Source organism: Tachyglossus aculeatus, chromosome 11 (assembly GCF_015852505.1).
Source record: "Tachyglossus aculeatus isolate mTacAcu1 chromosome 11, mTacAcu1.pri, whole genome shotgun sequence".
NCBI classification, from domain to species: Eukaryota; Metazoa; Chordata; class Mammalia; order Monotremata; family Tachyglossidae; genus Tachyglossus; species Tachyglossus aculeatus.
The window spans coordinates 66929561-66954106 of NC_052076.1; the positions used below are offsets into that span (position 1 = coordinate 66929561).

The window sequence follows — 24546 nt, forward strand, 5'->3', positions numbered from 1 at the left end:
GAAAGAGCCCAGGCTTGGAAGTCAGAGGTCATGGGTTCTAATCCTACCTCTGCCATTTGTCACCTGTGTAACTTTGGGCAAGTCACTTAACTTCTCTGTGCCTCAGTTACCTCATCTGTGAGATGGGTATTAAGACTTTGAGCCCCACATAGGGCAACCTGATTACCTTGTATCTCCTCCAGTGCTTAAAACAGTGCTTGGCACATGGTAAGTACTTAACAAATGCTATCATCATCAATCGTATTTATTGAGCACTTACTGTGTGCAGAGCACTGTACTAAGCACTTGGGAAGTACAGGTTGGCAACATATAGAGACAGTCCCTACCCAGCATTATCAAGCACTTAGTACAGTGCTCTGCACACAGTAAGCGCTCAATACATACGATTGAATGAATGCTTAGTACAGTGCTCTTCACAAATAAGCGCTCAATAAATACAATTGGTTGATCTCAGAGCACTGTGCAATAGTGCTCACCACCCTGTTTTTGAGTTTAGGCCACTTCCAACAAGTTGCTGGGGAAAAGGATAGATTTCTGGATTGGAAATATCAGGCTTGGTGTGGAGGGAGGCAATGGTGGCAGGAGGAAGTAGAGAAAGTTTGGCGCTGCCGTTGCCCAGAAATTGCCACTATGGCTCCTGGCTGAGAACTCTTGAGTACTAAGTTGGGGCGGGAACGGTGTCTCAGGGGATGACTAGTTTCCCTTCATCTCCCTCTGCTGCTGTTCCACTCTACGCTGGACTACCCCGTTCCTTCCGCCACCCCAGCCATTGCAGCCCAAAGCAAGATTTTTGTGGAATTTTTCGGGTCCCACTTATCTTGGCTACCATTCCAGTCGTGCTCCTGAAAGCAGCCATGCCAAGGCTGTGGCAAAGCAGCTACAGGATGGGCAAGAGAAAGGGGAGGGCCTGGATTGTCCCCAAAACCCCAGGGCTATTTTTGCTGTAGCTCTGGGCATCTAAAAGGCAAGGCTGCAGCAGGGATGCCTACCCATATTGCAGCTCTCTTGGCCAATCACTGCCTGGGAATTCTCTGAGCCACCAGGAGCACTGAGAAACAACTATCAGGACAGTGGCCTTTTTAAATATCAACAGTTACTGACTGGAAAGCACATGCACTTTGGCCATGTCAGATACATGGATATCTCCCAGGGGCCTGCAAGTAGCTGAGCCTTGCACACTGTCCATTTGACCCATCAGAGATAATCTATTGAGACCTTTTTCCACAGGGACCTTTTCATCCACAGCAGAATGGGCCAAGAATTGTGTGTCGCAGTTCACGGATGCGCATTATGTGGTTTAGCATCTCCTTCGCAACTCTCCCTTTCCCGGAAGTGATATCACATGAGGTTTATATTCTTTACTTGGTAAAGCTACAGTGAACATTTCTGTAGATGAGCAGCTGAAGACACTGCCTTTGATCTAGATTGTAACAGGAAGCCTCCAGCCATCCAGCAGAGAGACAGTGGGGTAGCCCTGCTTTGAGAGCAGAAGCGCTAAATAAATTCTCGTAAATGAAACCTCAGGGGACACTGGGCTCTTTCCCTGTCTTCGCCGGACAGGAGATGCAGGTTAATTCTCCTTATCTCCGACTGCCTGGCAGAGAAATCTGCTGCTCTAATACCACCTGGTGGCATATTACCATTCCCAATGTGAAGGAAATACAGTGAAGTAGCCGGGGTGACACAACTGAAGACAGTAGCTATGGGAACCACTCATTCTTTATCAGTAGCTCATCAGTTCCCAGGGCCCTCCACCCGAACTTGAAAAATTGGCAGGGTGGCCGATACTTAAGTATGGGGTGGGGGGGCGGTGCCGATGTGCGAGAAAATTTAGTTAAATCTCCCCACTTAACTAATTGGTTGCTCTGTAGTGTTCAGAAAAGAACTCTGACTGATTAGTGGAAATCCAAGTGAGAATCCACAGAGGCCCTGCCAACCTGGCAAAAATGATGCCTTAAAATGTGGGAGCTGTCTATGTTTCGTGTTGTTTTCTGCCTTGGATGAAGACTGCACGTGTCAGTCAATGCTTTTATCCCAGCAGAGGTATTTTTCTTACTTTAAAGCATTTATAAATGTAATGGGGACTGATTCAGGACCCGCTTTGTGAGGATCTTAGGAGACCAGTCTTGCCCCCCTCACCTGCAGCTGATGAGTCACCAGAACGATGGTCTTTTCTCTGAGGGCTTCTTTGATGCATTCTTCAAAAATGTACTTCCCGACATGGGTGTCTACTGCCGACAAGGGATCATCCAGCAAGTAAATCTCTCGGTCGGAGTAGACAGCACGAGCCAAACTGATTCTCTGCTTTTGACCTCCAGAGAGATTGAGGCCCCGCTCGCCTATCTTTGGAGGGGAGAAAGGCACATCACCATTAGCCATGTACTGCCCCAGAAACCCGGTAAAAATTGAGCAACAAGTACAAAGCTTTACAGAATTCTTGGATATCTCTGAACAATAACGATGATGGTATTCGTTAAGTTCTATGTACCAGGCACTGTACTGAGAGCTGGGTTAGATACAAGCAAGTCAAGATGGACACAGTCCCTGTCCCATGTGTGGCTCACAATCTCAATCCCCATTTTACAGATGAGGTAACCGAGGGATAAAGTCAAATGACTTGCCTGAGGTCACACAGCAAACAAGTGGCAGAGCTGGAATTAGAACCCATGACCTCTGACTCCCAGGCACATTCTCTATGCACTAAGCCATAGGCAGTTGTGGACCACAGATTCTTCTTAGTATTAGTTTACAGTGGAGACAAAGGGATCGGGGAGCATGTTAAGCTGCATAAACTACGCTTATTTTTCAAAAACTCCACAATTCCAGGTATCGTACTGCTTAACACCTGTCATGGCGAAGCTGTTCAGGCCTATTAATCATCTCAGCCCTCTTCCTACCTTCTGATACTTTCCTTTCCCTTCCTCCCTCCTCCAAAGGATCACTGTATCCCACCATCATCTCTGGATGCCTGGGTACCATCATCAATCTTCCCACAATTTCTGGAGCTCCAGTCCATTGAGTATAAAACTATGCCAGTGTTTGACTGGCAACTTTGCTGGCCTGTGAGGATCAGCGTAGTCCTAAGAGCTTCTACAGAGGAACCAGCTGCGCAATCAATTTCAACCTGGCCAATTTACTGAAAGTCCCAATTTTGTCTGCAAAATCTGTAGGTATAGCTTGTTTCTGCCCTGCCCCTTTACCATGATGATACTTAAATGTTCTCAGTCAGGTGCTGAACTGGCATTCCATCTTTTATACAAATATTTGGGCCCACAATTTGTGTTCAAAGGAACATTCTTGAATCTCCAGGGTCCCAAAGGGGTAAAACATGGGGGTAATCAAAATCCACTCTTCTGAGGGCCAAGAAGTACGGCTATTCAGAGTTGAGAAAGGGTCTTCTGGGGGCCTTAATAACCAAACTGCCTAATGAACAGGGTCTCTACCTTCTTTCCCACAATCGAAGGATAGTTTGCCATGAGTGTTCCACTAGAGTAAACCAAACTCAGAACTGAAATGGACCATGACTGACAAAGTTTTGCTGAAATTGTCCATCCCAGGAGTTTACCCTGACTGGTTTCTTAGATGGGAGAGAGATGGAGAAAGACAGTAAAGGCAGAGAAGAGCCAGGGGTATTCATTCCCATCTCTGTCATTGAGGTAGTTGGGCCACTGAATCGTGAGGGATTTTTAAAGAACCTCACTCTTGCTCCCCTGCTTCCTGGAAGCCTGGGGAAGCTCTGCTCTGCCTGAGGGCTCTACCCTCCTGAAGAACCTGCCCCATGACCTGAAGAAATGTCTATCAAGAAAATGTCCTTTGTATGCTGATATCCCACAGAAAAGGTGAACCTTCCACAGCTGGACGTGGGCTGGAATCATCGGAGACAGACTCCTCTGTCTGGGATGGCTTGAAAATGGCATTTAATGGAGCAGTAGATGGTTTGAGTCCTTACAGGGTCCACTGAGGGCAACGGGGCCTAATAAGTATGGTATTTATTAAGCACTAACTATGTACCAGGCACTGTATTAAGAGCTGGGGTAGATACAAGCAAATTGGGTTGGACATAGTCCCTGTTCCACATGGGGCTCACAGTCTCAATCCCCATTTTACAGATGAAGTGACTGAGACACAGAGAAGTGAAGTGACTCATCCTAGGTCACACAGCAGATGACTGGCAGAGCTGGGATTAGAACCCATGGCTTTCTGACTCACAGGCCAGTGTTCTATCCAGTATGCCATATTGCTTCCTAATATGTGGCTTAGTGGGAAGAGCATGGAATTGGGAGTCAAGAAGCTAGGGTTCTACTTCCAGCTCTGGCAAGGGTCTGCTATTTGACCAGGGGCAAGTAACGTAACCTCTCAGGGCTTCAGTTTCCTTTAATGTGAAATTGGGATAAGATACTGCTGTCCCCAATGCTGTTTGGGACAGGGACTATGCCTAAACTGTTACCCTTATGTCTCCCAGAGTATTTTGGCACATAGTAAAGACTTAATAAATATCATAATTATTATTATTGTAATTCTGTTTCTTTTCAACCCTCTTTGTTTTTGCAAGGGACGGGGAACAGAAGACATTCACTGAAAGCTTTGCCTCTCGCTTTACAAAAATTTGAGCCTAAACTGAAACCAATGTAAGGGACCATAAATCATCTCAGTCCCGGAGCTTCAAGAAAATGTCTGGAAGTTTAAAAATAGAAATAACGTGGCTCCTTAATGTTATGTAGAGGTGTCTCTGGAGCCACAGAGTGGAAAGTTGAGAGAAATGACAGCCTCTCAGAGTATGCCTTTTAGACAAAACTCTGAGCAAAGATCTGGAGGTGACTTGGAAACTAGGTCTGGTCTTCCTCTGGATGTTTGTTGGAGAGGTCAAACGGACCCACCTCTGTCATATCACCAAATGGGAGAACTTCCAGATCTGGTAGCAGGCCACAGACCCTGACTGCATGCAGGTACCTAAGAGGTAAAAGTAAAAAAAAATTCACTCAGATCGCTGGTTTGATTCCTGCTCGAAGGAGACATGTGCTATGGGAAGCAGCGTTGCCTAATAGATAAAGCACAGGCCTGGGAGCTAGAGGATTTGAATCCTAATCCTGGCTCTGAGACTTGCCTGATGTGTAAGCTTGGGCAAATCACTTAACTTCTCTGTGCTTCAGTTTCCTCAACTGTAAAATTGGATTCAATACCTTTCTCTCTCCTACTTAGACTGTGAGCTCCATGAGGAACAGGGACTGTGTCTGATCTAATTAACTTGTATCTACCCCAGCACTTAGAACAGTGCTTGATGCATAGTCAGCACTCAACAAAAACTATTAAAAAAATGGCACCCATGAAAGAAGGCCTAAGTTATACATTTAAGGTGTCTGACCTCTATCTTCAAGGCTCTGTCAATATAGGGAGTTCTGGGACTTACAATAATAATAATAATAATAATAATGGTATTTGTTAAGCACTTATTATGTGCTGGGCACTGTACTAAGCACTGCATGGATACAAGCAAATCGGACTGGACACAGTCCATGTCCCACATGGGGGTCACAGTCTTGTGACACAATTGATTCCTGAAAACTACCTTTTAAATTGAAACAGAGTAAAAGTCAGAACCCGATTTCTCCTGGAAACAATGCTATAAATGGGGATATAAATGGAGCTCCGGATATCCTAATGAATATTTTATTATGAATGAATAATATAGCTACATTAATGTATTTACATTGAGTGAGAAGTTTCCCAATAGGGTAGCTATTTAATACTTGATGGGAAGTAAACTGGACCAAAGAACCCAACCTTCTGGAAAGCAAATAACCTCCCCACCATCCTGCCGTCCTGTCTCTCCAGATCCATCCCTCTGCCATGTTTAAACTTCTCTGTCTCTCTCCCTTCCCTCTGTCCCCGTCATGGCTTTTAAAATCGTTTCCCCCTTTCCCCATGACTCTTGAGTTCCTGTCACCAACCCCATTCATTCCAGAGCTAGTGACATAAAGGAGGCTAGTGCTGTAAAATTAAAACCAATAGGATGTAACCTGAAAAAGGGTGCAAATTTAGAAATTTTAAATGCAGGTCATCTTTACTCAAAACCCCTCGAATCAAGGGTTTAAGTCAGTCCTGTCAACAGGGCTAGTGAGTTAGCAGCCATGAACACAGCCCCTTTGTTCTGGCTTGTCATTTCCCCCATGTAGCAAGATCTTGGAAGTCCTGCAACCTTAGTTACATCAAAGCAACCATCTCCAAATTGGAACCAGAACCTTGGCTGACCCACTGTGGAGTGTGCAATCACCATCAGGAACGAAATGTTTCTAGTGACCCCAATCCAAGCTTGAGCACAAATTTCAGGTCTCTCCGCCCCATTGCTTTGTATCCAAGATCTGTCAGCCAGTGAAATGCAATTTGCAGAAAGTAATCTGATTAATAGCGAGCCCCGTGTGGGACACTGACTACCCAATCCAATTATCTTGTATCTACCCCAGTGCTTTGTACAGTGCCTGGCACAAAGTAAGCACATAACAAATACCATTGAGAAAGAAAAAACCTTCAGCTTGAGCACTCCACTTCTCTAACACCAACTTACTTCCTATATCTTGATCTCACCTCTCTAGCTGTCAATCCTTTGTTTAAACCCTTCCTCCTTCTTTAAACCTACTCTCCCATCGTATCTGACAGACTACTACCCTCCTCATCTTCACAGTCCTACTAAAATCACATCTCCTCCAGGATACCTTATCTGACTAATATCTAATCTTTCCCTTCTTTTCCCTGTCCCTTCTACATTGCCTACACACTTCCGTCCATATCCCTTATGCTCTTTGATATTCACACTATTCCAACTCCCAGGGCACCTGTGTACATATCCTTAAACTCTGTTGCTTTCTTTTTCAATCAGAGCTACTTGTTGAGCACTTACTATGTGCAAAGCACTGTACTAGAGCTTGGGAAAGTACAATTCAACAGAATTAGCGGATAATATTCCCTACCCATAATGAGCTCACAGTCCAGAGGACTGAAATTTCAGAAATTTATTTTACTTTCTGTCTCCCTCACTAGATTAAAAGATCCTTATGGGCAGGGCTGATGTCAACCAATTCTGTAGTACTCTTCCAAGAGCTTAGTACAATGCTCTGCCCACAGTAAGCACCCAGTCAATCATATTTATTGAGCCCTTACTGTGTGCAGAGCACTGTACTAAGTGCTCAGGATTTTGTTGTATTATGTTGCCTGGGTGTAATGACGCTGCAAGGACCATTGCATGCACACTCTACACATTGTAATTATGCCATGTGGGATGAAAGAAGGAGCAATTTTTCCCTGCCTTAGGGAAACCAAATGTTTGAATCGTTCAGCCAATTGATTAGTAGTATTTAATGAGCACCTACTGTATGCAGACCACTGTCCGACAGGCTTGGGAGGCTAGCATAGAATTTTGTAGACTTGATCACTGCTCTGAAGGAGCTTACGATCAGCCCTCGGGTGAAGGATTTCAGGGGACTGCACAAGGATTTTGCAGTCGTACTTCCATGTGATCAGGGGTTAAAGCCCAGATGTCCAATGGAGGAGCAGTTGCTGCCCAATTTGTTTTGCGCTCACCTGACTTCTTAAATAGCATTTCCACTAAATTGCTGCCCATCCATTGGCAGTGCCACCTGTACTTTGCTGAGCCTCCAGGAAAAAGGAGTGATGTTTCCCAGGTAAAGTAACTGGAAACTTTGTTGTCATTCCATTGAGTTATTTCCCAAAAAACTAACAGCAAGTATTAGCTAATAATGTCAAAACTGATTAAATGCATACCTGCCCCCTTCTGAATTCAAGGGAGGGTTCCATTATGTAGCCTGAGGCAAAATTAGCAGATTCATTTTTCTCCAGTCAGTAACCATATGTGCCATTACAGATAAGTTTAGAGCATATACCACTTGACAGCGGGAATAAAGTAGTGATTCAATCAACTTCTCAGTGTGTGAACACAGGTCCTTAGAAATCGAACTTCCAACCTGCTAGGTTAGTAATAGAATAAGTAAAATCCATTTGGTTCTAATGAATACATTAACAGATCTCTTAAAAAAGGAAATCAGATGTCTGGGCTGGTGTTTGTCAAGCATTTAAACCCCTAATGTCACTAAACAAAATGTTTACCTTTCATCATCATATATTTCTCCAAATAATATGTTTTCTCTAACATTTCCGTGAAATATCCATGCTTGCTGAGACACATAGGCTACTGTTCCATTGATTCCCACGGTCCCATCATGCAACCACATCTAAACCAAGCAGATAGCATAATGTTCAAAAACCCATTCCTTGGAAAATTCTGTTGCAATTAGTAGATTTTGATCACAATTTCATTGTTCTAATACTAATTCTAGCACTATTTGATCACCATTCCACTGTACTTCAGAGGAGTAGGGAGTGAACAGAAGTTTGCACCTCATGTTATCCTGGAAGTTCTTTGAGGGCAAGAAATGAACTTCTGTTGTGCTGTTCCGAGGATTTAAAACACGGCACTGCTCTCCATGGATCCACAGTAAATACAATCACTACTACTACTTGATCCTTTCCTCACCTGAGGCCTGAGTTTGACGTTGATCCTACTGCCTGACACTTGAAGCAGGAATCCCCCCAACTCCCCAGCATTCCAGCCGACAGTTGGTCCGCAAAATGTCAGAACAGAAATCACGAAGCAAACATGAACCATTACATTTTTTACTTTTGCATTGTTGAATTTAGTCCATGAGTCTCTTTTGTGGATTTTTCTCTGCCATCCCTCACTTAGCGTGTGAGCCCTTATCATGTATCTTCTGCCAGGTTTAGATCAGTACAGAGTCCTGCCCATGTAGCTAACAGATAATTTCTGTTTTTACCCATCACTATTTCACCACCACAGTTTCGTTATTCCAGTGACACGGATAACCTGCTCGACACAAGACAGTCTTCTGTAAATCCCTCCTAGTATCCAAGAGAGAGGGTGTCTAATCAATCAATTAATTAATCAGTGGTATTTATTAAGCACTTACTGTGTACAGAACATTGTACTAAACACTTGGGAGAGCACATACAATAGAGCTGACAGACACAATCCCTGCCCAAAGAGAGCTTAGAATCTAGAGGAAGAGACCTATATTAAAATAAATTGCAGTCAGAGTGGAGTGTAAGGCTACGTATGTAAGAGTAGAGAAGCAGTGTGGCTCAGAGCACGGGCTTTGGAGTCAGTGGTCGTGGGTTCAAATCCAGCTCCACCGGTTGTCAGCTGTGTGACTTTGGGCAAGTCACTTTACTTCTCTGTGCCTCAGTTACCTCATCTGTAAAATGGGGATTAAGACTGTTAGCCCCATGTGGGACAACCTGATCACCTTGTAAACTCCCCAGCAGAGAACAGTGCTTTGCACATAGTAAGTGCTTAATAAATGGCATTATTATTATTATTATTATTATTATGTAAGTGATGTGGGAGTGCTTTGAGCATCAAGTGCTTAATGGGAATAGATCCAAGTGCATAGCTGACACAGAGTGGTGGGGAGAGTGATGCTCTGACTAATGTGAAGGGATTTTGTTAGTATGTTTGGTTTTGTTCTGTCTCCCCCTTTTAGACTGTGAGCCCACTGTTGGGTAGGGACTGTCTCTATATGTTGCCAACTTGTACTTCCCAAGTGCTTAGTACAGTGCTCTGCACACAGTAAGCGCTCAATAAATACGATTGATTGATTGATTGATTGATTGATTGAGAGGGAATTCCAGACCAGAGGGAGTATGTGGGCAAGGGGTCAGTGATGAGATACAGTGAGTAATCGAAGGAAGCCAGCCCTTCCCTCTTAAATCTCTCACTCTCCCCTTTCCCTTTGTAACCTCAATGTTGGCTTGTTTGCCAAAGACACTGTTGGAGGTCTAGTTATCATCATTCACATTATATTGTAGAATGAGAGATTTAGGGATCCTTTTGTCTATCCTCCTGCCTGCAGGCATGGAAGCACCTAAATCTTCCCTCTCAGGTCTGATGATGATGATGGATGATGATGATGATGATGATGGCACTTATTGAGCGCTTGCAATGTGCAAAGCACTGTTCTAATCGCTGGGGAGGTTACAGGGTGATCAGCCCACGGGGGGCTCACAGTCTTCCCCGTCGTCCCCCTCTCCATCCCCCCCGTCTTACCTCCTTCCCTTCCCCACAGCACCTGTATATATGTATATATGTTTATACAGATTTATTACACTATTTATTTATTTTACTTGTACATATCTAGTCTATATATTTTATTTTGTTAATATGTTTGGTTTTGTTCTCTATCTCCCCCTTCTAGACTGTGAGCCCACTGTTGGGTAGGGACTGTCTCTATATGTCGCCAACTTGTACTTCCCAAATGCTTAGTACATTGCTCTGCACACAGTAAGCGCTCACTAAATACAATTGATTGATTGATTAGAGGGGTGAAGTGTGTGGGTTAAGTTATTCGGTTGTAGAAGGAGATCACCGAGGTAACAGGGGATGATGATAGTGATGTTATCTAGATGATATAGAATCTGATTCTGCTCACCACCAGTACAGTCCTCATGCTAACCAGCTGCAAGGGAAACCCTACCCGGCAGGGACAGCTTCATTCTAAAAGCAAGTGAGCTTCAGGGCACATTTGTTCATTCATTCATTCCTGCATTCAATCAAATTTATTGAGTGTTTACTGTGTGCAGAGCACTGTTCTAAGTGCTTGGGAGAGTACAGGACAACAACAGACAGATACAATCCCTGCCCACAACATTGGAGAGGGTGTCCATGCCAAGAGAGAGCACCCATCGTTCCTCTGCCTGTCTTAAATGAGATCTGGGCTACCTGGGACCTGGGAGAGGAACACAATGGCTCTGGGAAAAGGGTGGGAAGAAGATCATTTCTGCGTAGATCTATGAATGAAAAACTTAAATCCGGAACAGTCTTAAAACACAATCATGGCTTAACCCTGAAGGTTTGAAAGGCGGAAAAATCATAAATTTTCCCCAAAGACCTAAATACCCACAAGTCGTCAGCATATGTTCATCATGAAACTCAGTCTACACGTGACTTGGCACAGCTTAACACTTACTTGTCCAAGGAGAGCCGATATTAGAGAACTCTTTCCACTGCCAACATTTCCACAAATCCCTAAAACCTTTCCCTGCAAGAGAAGGAGAAGAGTGACTGCTGAGAAAATCCTTTCTTCAAGATAATCATTTCTTCTTTAGAGAAGCAGTATGGCCTAGTGGAAAGACCATGCGCCAGGGAGTGAGAAAACCTGGTTTCTAAGCCCAGCTTCTCCACTAGTCTGCTGTGTGATCTTGAGCGAGTCACTTCTCGGTACCTCAGTGATCTCATCTGTGATTACAGCCGTGAGCCCTCTTTGGGACATGGACTGTGTCCAACCTGATCATCTTCTATCTACCCCGGTGCTTAGTACAGCACCTGGCACATAGTAAGCACTTAACAAGTACCATTTTTAAAAAATTGACAAGATAACGGTCCTTCGCCTTGGTTACGTGCAGCCAAAGATATCACATGTGTCACTCGAGGTTGGGGAGGGAAGGGAGTCAGCCTTGAAGGTGGAAAGGCCCTTCCAGAACCAGGCTGGAAGCACTGTTCTCACGCTGGGCCTGGAGATGCACTCTGACTTTGCTGGGAGATGTAATTTACCCTGCAGAGTAGGCTGTGGAGTAAGGAAACAATGTTGAGCTTGATCTTCTGGTGTATATAGCTCTCTCAAGACAGGCTTAATATATTGGGGGGAGCACTAATCTCCTCCACTAACCATGAGGAGCAGTCTGGGAACACCATTCTGAAAATGCATACCTTGATCACTCCCTAATGGCTTTGAAGAATGAATGCTGTTCCCAGAGTGCCAAATCTTATTACCAGGAGTGGCTTTATGTTCTGGGTGTTTTGATCTCAGTGAAATTAAAAGGTCAGGCAAGGTACAAGATGATGGACGATAATAGTAGCCTGAGGAGAGTTCATTGTGTTTTTTTCTTCAAGTCTCTTCTCCCAGTACAACCATACAAACTCAATTTGGAATTACTAAACTGTCCTTGTGTATTTATATGCACATCAGGTGTGTGAAAGAACTTTTGGTGGTCAATGCTGAAGTTTCATTTTTTAAATGATTTCTCACTTAGGACCGTTAGATCAATACCTGATGTTTCATGTTGCTGAACAATATTCTCCTGGGCACCTTTAAAATGTGTGATGGCTTTTCTTCCCAGACCTCTCCAAGGGTTTCTAATTTGTAGATTCATTATCTGAATAGGGAGATCCCTTTTCAAAATGTAAGAAACAACAGGCTGTATTGAAAGGAAGGAATGAATGCTTGTGTTATATTATCCCTGGGGCCCAGAATTTAAAGAGTGAGTAGGTATGAGGGAGTGGAGCCCTATATGAAGCTCCCTTTAAACTATAAGCTCATTGTGGGCAGGGAATATGTCTGTTTACTGTTATATTGTACTTTCCCAAGTGCTTAGTACAGTGCCCTGCACGCAATAGGAGCTCAGTAAATATGATTGAATGAATGAATGCATGCATGTGAAGATTTTAACATGTGGGGCCTATGTATTCAAACTGGGAGAAGCAGCGTGGCTTAATGGAAAGAGCCCAGGCTTGGGAGTTAGAGGTTGTGAGTTCCAATCCCGGCTCCCCCACCTGACAGCTGTGTGACTTTGGGCAAGTCACTTCACTTCTCCCTGCCTCAGTTACCTCATCTGTAAAATGGAGATTAAGACTGTGAGCCCCACGTGGGACAACCTGATCACCGTGTATCTGTCCCAGCACTTAGAACAGTGTCTGGCACATAGTAAGCGCTTAACAAATACCGTCATTATTATTATTATTATTTGATACAGGGAACGAATCCAACCTGATTAACCTGTATCTACTCCAGTACTTAGAACAGTGCTTGACACATAGTAGGTATTTAACCAATTCCATAATAATAGTATTATCATAACTGTTGTTATCCTTATTAATAATAATAATAATAATAAGAATAACAAGTTTGGCATAGATGATGTCTTTTGTCATGTAGTGCTGATGCTCTTTGGTACAGGACATAGCCTCATGTCCTGACTAAACCATACAGCTTAAACAAACTCCTGTGATCCTCTGGGGAGCAGTCAACGGAAATTGGCTCTAACCGAAACCAATGCCCTTTGGAGTGGAACTAGAGAAATGTTTACAAAGAAGAGAAAGACCTAAACCACCTGAGTTGGTCTAGTGCCGGCTTGGTATGGTGCAAAATGAAAATATTTTAAGGTTGTTAAGAATCTAGTATAACCATCATTTGACAATACTGATAAAATTGTCTTCCTCCAGTAAACAGTCATATTAAAATAATAACCCAGGCCCATCAGACTGCAAGCCCTGGGAGGGCAGGGATTGTCTCTTTACTCTTTTTTATTCTCTAATGCTTTGCACAAGGTGCATCCTCAGTGAATATGGGTGATGATAAAGATGATGATGAAGGTGACGTTGATGATGATAAAAATATTGACAGTAGGGGTTTGTTTTAGAAATTTGTCATAAAAGCAGATGTAAAAAGCAGTCTGTTGACATCAGGTTTCACAGGAGGCAATCGGGACAGAAGTGAAATAAGCCCTTGGGGCTTTTATGTTTTGGTGGACCAGGGAATTGGTCAGGTGGTCAATGTGCTTGGAAAAGGGAACCTACCTTTTTCAGGGTGATATTTATATTGTGCAAAACCAGGGGGCTGCTGGGCTTTGTGTCTTCGGACTCAAGGGGCTGCAGAAACGTCTGACTTGAACCCTGAGATAGCTCCTTCCTGTCTGGAGACACATTCTCTTGGCTATTTTTTCTGCTGATTTCACATTCCCAAGACAAAGTAGCATTTTCTACCACCAGGGCATTGTCTTTGTCTTCCAGTGGAGTGATATACGTAGGGGGGCTTTGGTTTAGGAGAATTTTCTAAAATTAAATAGACATGGTTATTTTTAAAAATATCCACCCCTGACAGGCAACATCACTTTCTGCATGAACTAATGGTGACAGTGTTCTGGATGCTTTGCGGGGAACATGTCTGCTAATTCTGTTGTAGTCTCCCAAGAGCTTAGTGCAGTGCTCTGCACATAGTAAACACTCAATAAATTCATTCATCATTCATTCAATCGTATTTATTGAGCGCTTACTGTATGCAGAGCACTGTACTAAGTGCTTGGAAAGTACAATTCGGCAAAAAATAGAGACAATCCCTACTCAAAAACGGGCTCACAGTCTAGAAGGTGGGGAGATACAATTGATACAATAAATTGATACAATAAATACAATTGATTAATTGAATAAGGCTTGGAAAGTGGGGAGATTTGTGGTCTGGAGTATATGGAGGGGGAATGAGTTCCCCCTCCAGACCTACATACAGAGGAAGTACGTGGAAAAGGGGTTGGCAGTGAGATAGATGAAATGAGGGTGCAGTGAGCAAGTGGACACTAGAGGAGCAAAGTATGCAGGCTGGGATGTAGTAGATCAGTAAGGTAAAGTAAGAAGGGGCAAGCTCATTGAGTATTTTAAAGCAGGTGGTAAGGAGTTTGGACTCAGCATAGACTCAAGACCCTCAGCCTCCCAAAACCACACACATTCATCCATCTGGGAATGTATTCTCTATCTACACTCACTCACCACCTACACCCACTTCCTTGGAGAACTCATTCACTCACATGGCTTCAACTGCCACCTCTATGTGGATACCCAAATCTACATCTCCAGTCCTGATATCTCTCCCTCTCTGCAGTCTTACATTTATTCCTGCCTCTAAGACATTTCTACTTAGATGTCCTCCTGTCAGCTGCCGTCAAACTTAATATGCCTAAAACTGAACTTTTCCTCTCCTCCCTCTCCTCCCCTTAACTTTCCCATCAATGTAGATGGCACTGCTTGTCTCACAAGCCCAAAACCTTGGCATTTTCCTTGACTCCTCTCTCTTATTCAACCACATATTCAACCTATCACTAAATCCTGTCAACCCACCTTCACAACATTGCTAAAATCTGCCTTTTCCTCTCCATCCAAACTGCTACCACAAGAATCAAATCACTTATCCTACCCAACCTTGATTACTGTATCAGCCTCCTGCTGACAACCCAGCCTCCTGTATCTCCCCATTCCAGTCCATAATTCACTCTGCTGCCCAGATCAAGCCCACTGTTGGGTAGGGACCGTCTCTATATGTTGCCAACTTGTACTTCCCAAGCGCTTAGTACAGTGCTCTGCACACAGTAAGCGCTCAATAAATACGATTGAATGAATGAATGAATGAATGAATCATTTTTCTACAAAAATGTCCAAGCCTTGTTTCCTCACTCCTCAAGAAGCTCCAATGGCTGCCTATCCACCTCTGCATCAAGTAAATACTCCTCACCATTGGCTCTAAAGCCCTCCATCACCTTGTCCCCTCCTACCTCACCTAACTTCTCTCCTACTACAACTCAGCCTGCACACTTCTCTCCTCTAATGCTAACCTTCTCACTGTACCTTGATTTTGTCTATCTCATCACTGACCTTTCTCCCATGACCTAACTCTGGCCTGGAATGCCCTACCTCTTCGTATCCAACAGACAATTATTCTCTCCCTCTTCAAAGCCTTATTGAAGACACATTTCCTCCAAGAAGCCTTCCCTGACTAAGCCTTCCTTTCCTCTTCTCTCTCTCCCTTCTGTGTCACCCTGCCTTGTTTCTTTCATTCATCCCCCCATCCCAGCCCCACAACACTTATGTACACATCTGCAATTTATTTATATTAATGCTCCTTCTCCCGTAAGCTCACTGTGGGTAGGGGATGTGTCCATTTATTGTTATATTGTACTCTTCCAAGTGCTCAGAAAAGTGCTCTGAACACAGTAAGCGCTCAATAAATACGATTGAATGAATGAATGAAAGGAGATCCATTTCTCCACACCCACAACCCACAACCCATCTGAGGACCAAAATCCCATAAATCTCCCCGAGATTAATCCTCTTGCCTTCTCACGCACCATGAGAGGTTTTCCCTGGGGCCTGTGGTCCAGCTCATTCATTCATTAATTCAATCATATTTATTGAGCGCTTACTGCGTGCAAAGCACTATACTAAGCCCTTGACTCTTAATGGAACCTCACCACCCGATTCACCCAATGGGAATTTTACCTTCAATCTCATCAGAGACACATTTGCCTCTGCTGCTGATTTGACTGAAAAGGGCAGGATTGCAATAGAAAACTTCATTACATTAAACATGGCAATCACACTAAAAGCCTAAAAGACAATGGAAAAAGAGGAGTGTTTATTAATAATAATAATAATAATGGCATTTATTAAGCGCTTACTATATGCAAAGCACTGTTCTTAAGAAAGGGTGGGTTGTGGCAGTTGAAGGTGCTTCATCCAAGAAATGGATACATTTGGATTCTTTTCAGGGAATTATTTCTATTTTGGGCCAGCAAAATGAGCTTATAATTATTATTATTTTAATAATAATAATAAGATGAATAATGAGACCTGAGAGGGCATTTCAGAATATACATTCTGCTGTGGTATTTTCACTAAATTTCTGCAAACTGCGCAACACATCCATGATCATCTAGGAAGGCCTAGTGGACACAGCACGCGCCTTGGAGCCAGAAGGACCTGGGTTCTAATTCTGACTCCGCCACTCATTTGCTGTGAGGCCTTGGGCAAGAACTTCACTGTTCTGTGTCTCAGTTACCTCAACTGTAAAATGGGGATTAAAACTGTGAGCCCCAAGTGGGACATGGACTGAGTCCAACCTGATTACTTTGTATCTACCCCTGGGGCTTAGAACAGTGCCTGGCACACTTAACATATACAATAGAAAAAAGACTTCTAAGCATCCAAACTGTCAGCACACAGAAATATCTAAATATAGCTCATTCTCATAGGGAGTTAATCATTAAGTCAAGACCATTGGCAAATACATAGGGCCTGATTTCCCAGGCTCTTTCAGGGGTATAGGGCCCCTACTGTGCACTGAGGATTGAAGAATACCTGGCAGGTGCCTATTTCCTTTTCCAGGATGCAAATAATAATAATTAATAGTAATGGTATTTGTTAAGCACTTATTATGTGGCAAGCACTGTCCTAAGCACTGGGGTTGATACAAGGTAATCAGATTGGACACAGTCCCTCTCCCACATGGGGCTCACGGTCTTAATCCTCATTTTACAGATAAGGTAACTGAGGCACAGAGAAGTTAAGTGACTTTCCCAAGGTCACACAGCAGACAAGTGGCAGAGCCAGGCTTAAAACCCATGACCTTCTGACCCCCAAGCCAGTGCTATATCCACCACACCATGCTGTTTCTGGAGGAGGGGCAAACCCCCTCAGAATTTCAGGAAACATTTCTGTCCACTCATTTTCTGCACCAGTTCCTGACAATTCTACTTCTATTTTTTAACCCTTCCTATTTTCAACCCTTCCTAAATGCCAGACACCATACTAAGTGCTGGAGTAGATACAAGGTAATCAATCAATCAATCAATCGTAGTTATTGAGGGCTTACTGTGTGCAGAGCACTGTATACTAAGCGCTTGGGAAGTACAAGTTGGCAACATATAGAGACAGTCCCTACCCAACAGTGGGCTCATAGTCTAGAAGACTGTCCCACCAAGCAATCACAGTCTTCATCCCCAATTTATGGATGAGGTAACTGAGGCACAGAGAATTTAATTGACTTGCCCAAGACCACAAAGCAAACAAGTGGTGGAGGTGGGATTAGAACCCAGGTCCTGTGATTCCCAGGCTCATACTCTTTTCACTAGACTAGTAAGGAAAGCAGGATTTTGAGGGGGATTTCCTGGGATTCCGAGAAAGGGCATGCAAAGGGACCACCCTCTCAGCCAGTTGAAAATTAAAAATCCACGTCCATCAGCAGTTGGCCAGGAAGAGCACTGAGTGCAAGTAGCACAGAGGGACTGTGGAGGAAGAACTGAGAGGCCTAGTGAAAAGAGTATGAGCCTGGGAATCACAGGACCTGGGTTCTAATCCCACCTCCACCACTTGTTTGCTTTGTTACTAGTCTCTGTGGCTCCTCTGAAGAAATCAATCTGCGGGAGTTGATGGGTTCTAGCCTCCATGCTGGCAAGGACTCAGTCCCCCCTTCCCATCTAAATGACACCTCATTTCATCTCTAATAAATGATACCTGGATTTTTCAGGGGACGTAAATCAGACTTACGGGTTTGTAATTAACAACCTGTCCCCAGCCACCCATTTTGCAAATTGGTAGCACATCTGCTTTCTTACCCGGGAGGGGGACCCTGCCTGATGTTGGGCATATAATTAGGGAAGTGGGGCCAAGTTTTGGCTTAATCTGTTCAATTCTTTCAGAAGGCCCAAGAAACCGCCATCTCATTCTGGACTGAGGGATTGTTAAAGCAATCCCTTGAAAATGAAAATGCCCCAAGCAGTACAGCCTAGCATTTGTTTAACCAGTGGTCGGTTCGGGCTCCACTCCGAAATCAACTGTGTCCCACTAACCCCTCGTGTTGAGGGAGAAATCTTTCAAATATAGAGAAGCAGCATGGCATAGTGGATAGACCACAGGCCTGGGAGACAGAAGGTCATGGGTTTGAATCCCGGCTCCGCTACTTGTCTGCTGTGTGACCTTGGGAAAGTTACTTAACTTCTCTGTGCCTCCATTACCACATGTGTGAAATGGGGATTGACACTGTGAGCCCCACGTGGGAAAAGGGAGTGTGTCCAACCCGATTTGCTTGCATCTACCCCAGTGCTTAGTACAGGGCTGGCATATAGTAAGTGCTTAACAAATACCATTATTATTATTATTATATAGCTTCCTTAGAAGGCTCATTGATGATGATGTTTACCAATTTTGCGCACGTGTGTGTGTGTGTGTAAATGACAAGGCTGATATGGAATCCTACAGGCCCACTCACATTGTGCACACACAAAGACTGTCCCTTGTTATGCTGTCACGTGTGTTGTTTGTCATGCCTGGCTCTATTTTGGCATTGGCCTCCTTGTTTCTGGATGCTTTCAGAATTTCTGCTTCAAAAGAGCCACTACTTCACTTTAGAATATGAAGTCATGAAAATACCGCTCTTCGCCATAAGTGGGTCAGACAGCAGCCCCTATGAGATTGAGAATCCCTGCCTCTTTAAGCCCCTGTCCTACCCCAGTATTCTTAAAGGCCTAAATTTCTTATTCTAATGCTTGTACAGTCTTTAATTGGATGATGTTTTCATTTCCACCCTTGCTCTCTTTGGGGTTCTGAAATGTTTAATTTTCATTTCAATTATGTTTCTAGCCTTTTCTTGACTTCTTTAATTTTTTCCTAGCACATTACAATCTTCCCTTTGAAGTCTTATTTTTTCCTCTTCATTGTCTCTTTCTTTAAAGAAGGCTGTGACCGTTTTTCCTGTGTCTTCTCATCTATGCTCCGCCAGCCTGGTGGCTTCTTTTACTCTGGACTTCTTGCCAAAAACTGGTCCTGGAGCTAGCGGGAGCTGACATACTATGTCTCCTGATTCTGTCACATGTGGCCCATCAGAACCAGAACTAGGCCCAAAAGGTAGCTCATCACTTCTCTGGCCCCCTTTTCCAGTCACCTTTGACCTCTAATTCCTGCTCTTTAACAGTGATTAACCCTCCATTCTGTTTCCCTCCCTGGATCCTCTCCCCATCTCCTGTCTTCATTCCCTTCAGGTCTGGGAGCGGCTGGAATTTGAGAGGCATCTTAAGCTTTCCTACTTCCCTTTCACCAAATACTGTAGAGGTTTGTTCAGCATCAGGAACCTACTTGTCATAGACTTTCACCCTTCCACAACCCCATCAGTTATTTCAGGTTGAAGTCACATTAAAAGTTGGGGAAAGCCCACCCTCCAAAATACAGGAAACTCATCGGAACACCATGACACTGTCATATTTATCAGAGCCAAGAGTGATCGAGTGACCTTATAAGATTTGGAGGGGAAAGACTTACCACAGGTGGTGTGAGTTCTTGTTTCAAGAGAGTGTGGACAATGAAAGTGAGGACGATAGCCACAGTTGACACGATAGGGGTTAGAGAGCTGTTTCCACTCTGCACATATCCTGCTTTTTCCAGTAACTTTTTTTCCATAGTTCTTATGGCTGTAAAATAGGAAATGTTTCCCACCTAATGTAATGTTATGCAGAATGATAATGCTTCGAATTTTTCATTTTCCAGAATGCTTCCACAACAATTCCCTCATTTTATCCTCGCCACATCTCTCTGAGGTAATAAGAAGCAGGTTTTATTATTCATAGTTTTGCTGATGAGAAAACTGAGGCTCTTGTCTCATGTGGTCCTATGGTCTTCAGTTGTCTCCGACCCATAGCAACTCCTTGGACTCATCTCTCCCTGATCGCCCCACCTCCATCTGCAATCGTTCTGGTAGCGTATCCAGAGAGTTTTCTTGGTAAAGATATGGAAGTGGTTTACCATTGCCTTCTTCCACACAGTAAACTTGAGTCTCTGCCTTCGACTCTCTCCCGTGCCGCTATTGCCAGGCAGGGGTGAGTTTTGACTTGTAGCAGATTGCCTTCCACTCACTAGCCACCGCCAAAGATAGGAATGGAATGGATAGGCCTCTGCTTGACTCTCCCTCCTCTAGCCAAGACTCGTAGAGTACTAGAAACTCTCCAGGTGCAATCCTGAGCAGGGAAACTGAGGCTCATAGAGGTTAAATGGCTTGCCTAAGTTCACACAGCAGGCTAGAGGCTGAGCTGGGAATAGAACAGGGGTCACCTGACTCTAAGCCCCATTCTCTCTCTTCCCTCTACGTGACTCCGCCACATTTGTCATGTTTTTCCTTTTGGAAATATCTTCATTTTTTATTATATTTGTTAAGTGCTTTCCATGTGCCAGGCACCGTACTAAACGCTGGGGTGATTGAGAAGCAGCATGGCTCAGTGGAAAGAGCACAGGATTGGGAGTCAGAGGTCATGGGTTCAAATCCCAACTCCACCAATTGTCAGCCGTGTGACTTTGGGCAAGTCACTTACCTTCTCTGTGCCTCAGTTACCTCATCTGTAAAAATGGGAATTAAGACTGTGAGCCCCACGTGGGACAACCTGATCACTTTGTATCCTCCCCAACACTTAGAACGGTGCTTTGCACATAGTAAGCACTTAACAAATGCCATTATTATTATTACAAGATAATCGCATTGGACCCAATCCCTGTCCCACATAGGGCTCACAGTCTTAATTCCCATTTTACAGATGAGGTATCCGATACACAGAGAAGTAAAGTGACTCGCCCAAGGTCACACAGCAGACAAGTGATGGAACCTTGGATTAGAATGGAGATTCACTGATGCCCAGGCCTTTCCTCTTGCCACTAGCCATGCCACTTCTCACTTGAAAGTCTAGAGGTCTGTTTAGGTTCTTTTGTCAATTGCTGGAGTTTGCATTTCAGATAGATTGCTTGACAAGTTTAAAGGTCTTCCCAATGTTCCTGAGAGTAGTCCTCAGTATTTTCCTTGCTCATCAATTGTTTTGGCAAGTGTTGTAATTGCAATTGTAACTGTAATGTGGGTCATTAACTGACTGCAAACTGATTCTTTGGGAGCAATTATGTAAATGTCCCTCCAAGTAGATTTACATTTAAATCAGATTTAAACATTTAATTTTCTTTTTTTATTACAAAAAACTTTCATTTATGGTTATTCCAACTGAGGACACCATTCCATTAGTGTTCAAAGACTCTGAAAATAATGTACAGGAGTGTTGTACATTTAGTTCTACCAGTACATGGCTTTGCTCTAGGTTTTGCCCTAAAATTAGGGAACATTCTTCCAACAATGCATGTCTGTCTGGGTACATTCATTCATTCAATCGTATTTATTGAGCGCTTACTGTGTGCAGAGCACTGTACTAAGCACTTGGGAAGTACAAGTTGGCAACATATAGAGACGGTCCCTACCCAACAGTGGGCTCATCATAACATGGTGTCAAAAGAAAATGTTGTGTGCAAGACCACAGTGTAAATGCCAAAATTAATTTTTTTTCTTAACATGTAATCCCCATATTTTGGGAGACCTGTATGTAAATACATTCTATTTATATTGGGTAAAAGGCCTCTAGGTTGGTCAGCTACTTCAGGATGCTATAGTCTAAGGAAATGTCTAATTGAAATCATATTTGGAGTGTGCCCTATAGTAATAATAGTATTTGTGAAGTATTTACTGTGTGCTAAACAATGTCCTAAGCATTCAGATATTTTCAAGATAATAATAATGGTGATGGTATTTGCTAAGCGCTTACTAAGTGCCAAGCACTGGTCTAAGCACTAGGGTAATCAAGGTAATCAGGTTGTCCCATGTGGGGCTCACAGTCTTAATCCCCCTTTTACAGATGAGGTAACTGAGGCACAGAGAAGTTAAGTGACTTGCCCAAAGTCACACAGCAGGCATGTGGCAGAGCTGAGATTAAAATCCAGGTCCTCTGATTCCCAGGCCTGTGCATTTCCTACTAGGCCACTCTGCTATACAATGCTATAATATCCTAGAGCATCTATATAGTATATGGATCAATGGATAGATAGATAATAGAAAGCTATCAAAATCTAAAAATAGAACCCATACCTCATGGCCTGCTGTAGCCTATTTTCTGCTGTTTCCTTCCTTCTGCTTTCATTATTGGTGGATAATTTTTGTCCGCCTCCCCCATTAAATTGAAAACTCCTTGAGGATACTGGTACTCTCCCAAATGCTTAGCACAGTGTCTGAGCCTCGTAGATTCTCAATAACTACCACTGATTGATAGCTACAAGATCAGCTTTCCCCACCTTGGATGGTCTGAGTGAAAGACTCTTCCCAAGCGTACATTTTAATCAGCTTGATGCAGGTTAAAATCTCATTCATGATTTGCACTCGTCTGTCAGTCACAGAAATGGCAGATCTCCGAAAGCCCGAATTCAGCTTGGCCATAAACATCTGCAGTAAAGATGGAAAATGATGAAAATGTCTCCTCCTAAGACAGACCCTTAATGGTAACTAGAATACAACCAAAATAGCCCATTGTAGGGAACAGACCCCTTCCCGATGTTTTGGCAAAAAGGGTTTCTGGGAACCATGTCCAGGCAGCTGAGAATGAAAAACTAATTACACAAACTACACACTCAGAACCAAGTTCAGAATGGCCACCTTCCTGAGGATTGCCTCCTCCAGCACTTTCTTTGACTCGTCTCTTGGAATTTGAGGATGTCTGTGGGCCCCAAAGCCTGTTTCTTACAGCCTCCTTGTTACTTTTTTATGGTATTTGTAGGCACTTATTATGTACCGGGCATTGTACTAATCGCTGGGGTAGATACAATCTAATCAGATTGAAAATAGTCCCTGTCCTACATGGAATAATAATATTAATGATGATGGCATTTGTTACTATGCTTACTATGTGCAAAGCACTGTTCTAAGAGCTAGGGAAGATACAAGGTGATCAGGTTATCCCACGTGGGGCTCACAGACTTAATCCCCATTTCACAGATGAGTTATCTGAGGCACAGAGAAGTTAAGTGATTTGCCCAAGATCACAGAGCAGACAAGTGGTGGAGATGTGCTTGTATCCTTTCTGGCCTCGACAGATCAATATCAATAACTTCATTGGTAATCATTTGGTGATTATGACTTTTGCTATTGCTATTCAATATTCAATCATATTTATTGAGCACTTACTGTGTGCAAAGCACTGTATTAAGCACTTGGGTGAGTACTCTGCAACAATAGACGCATTCCCTGCCCACGAAGAGCTTACAGTCTGGAGATAAGCTTACAGTCTAGAGCAATAACTCTTGTCTTCAGAGCTGGTGTCTTGGTTGAGCTTGAGGCTGGATTGTTCTTCTGTTTTTCTAAGAAGGCCCAGAGAGCCCCTTTAATGTGTTTTAATTTTTATTAGATTTTCTATTTGGAAAATATAATGCACTTCATGGGTTCAGCAATAAACATGCAAAATTTTTTACATGTTGATCTGATTATCTTGTACCTATCCCAGCCCTTGGTACAGTGCTGGGCATATAGTAAGCACTTATCAAAATATAATAATAAGTTTGTAGTCACAGAGGCCAGACTTCCTTAATCAATTCAGTCTCACCTGATGATCTACAGAAAGGATGCTAAGACCAAGTGGCTTCATTGATTTTGAGGTGATGCTGTACAGGAGGCTTTGTGAAACAGACGTGAGAATAATTTGGATAAAACCTTAATGGTCTACTTTCAGGAGTTTCCTGAAACATGTAATTTGTACTTCCCAAGTGCTTAGTACAGTGCTCTGCACATAGTAAATGCTCAATAAATACGATTGATGATGATGATGATGATGTGGCAGAAAAAAAATATATATTGTCACGCAGCTCAACATGCTCCGTACAGCTCACCAAGCCTGCTCTTTTTAGGAGTTCACAATTCATTGTCAATAGCAATAATAATAATTATGGTATTTGTTAAGCTTTTACTATTTGCCAGGCTATGTACTGAGCAATGGGGTGGATATAAGGTGGGTTAGACACAGTCCCTTGTACCACGAGGGACTCACAGTATCAATCCTATTTTACAGATGAGGTAACTGAGGCTC

At 43.3% G+C, this 24546-nt stretch overlaps 1 protein-coding gene across 1 annotated transcript in view; it reads right to left on the reverse strand.

Moving 5' to 3' along the window:
* ABCC12 (ATP binding cassette subfamily C member 12) overlaps window positions 1-24546 on the reverse strand; it is a 70363-nt gene that overhangs the window by 33643 nt on the left and 12174 nt on the right. Inside the window, exons 7-14 of the mRNA XM_038753874.1 lie at window positions 22766-22913; window positions 19937-20085; window positions 16124-16231; window positions 13658-13912; window positions 11052-11123; window positions 8119-8243; window positions 4878-4950; window positions 2140-2343 (exon numbers count right to left, since the gene is read on the reverse strand). Of these exons, the coding sequence (XP_038609802.1) occupies window positions 2140-2343; window positions 4878-4950; window positions 8119-8243; window positions 11052-11123; window positions 13658-13912; window positions 16124-16231; window positions 19937-20085; window positions 22766-22913 (1134 nt within the window). The remainder of the gene's footprint in view (window positions 1-2139; window positions 2344-4877; window positions 4951-8118; window positions 8244-11051; window positions 11124-13657; window positions 13913-16123; window positions 16232-19936; window positions 20086-22765; window positions 22914-24546) is intronic.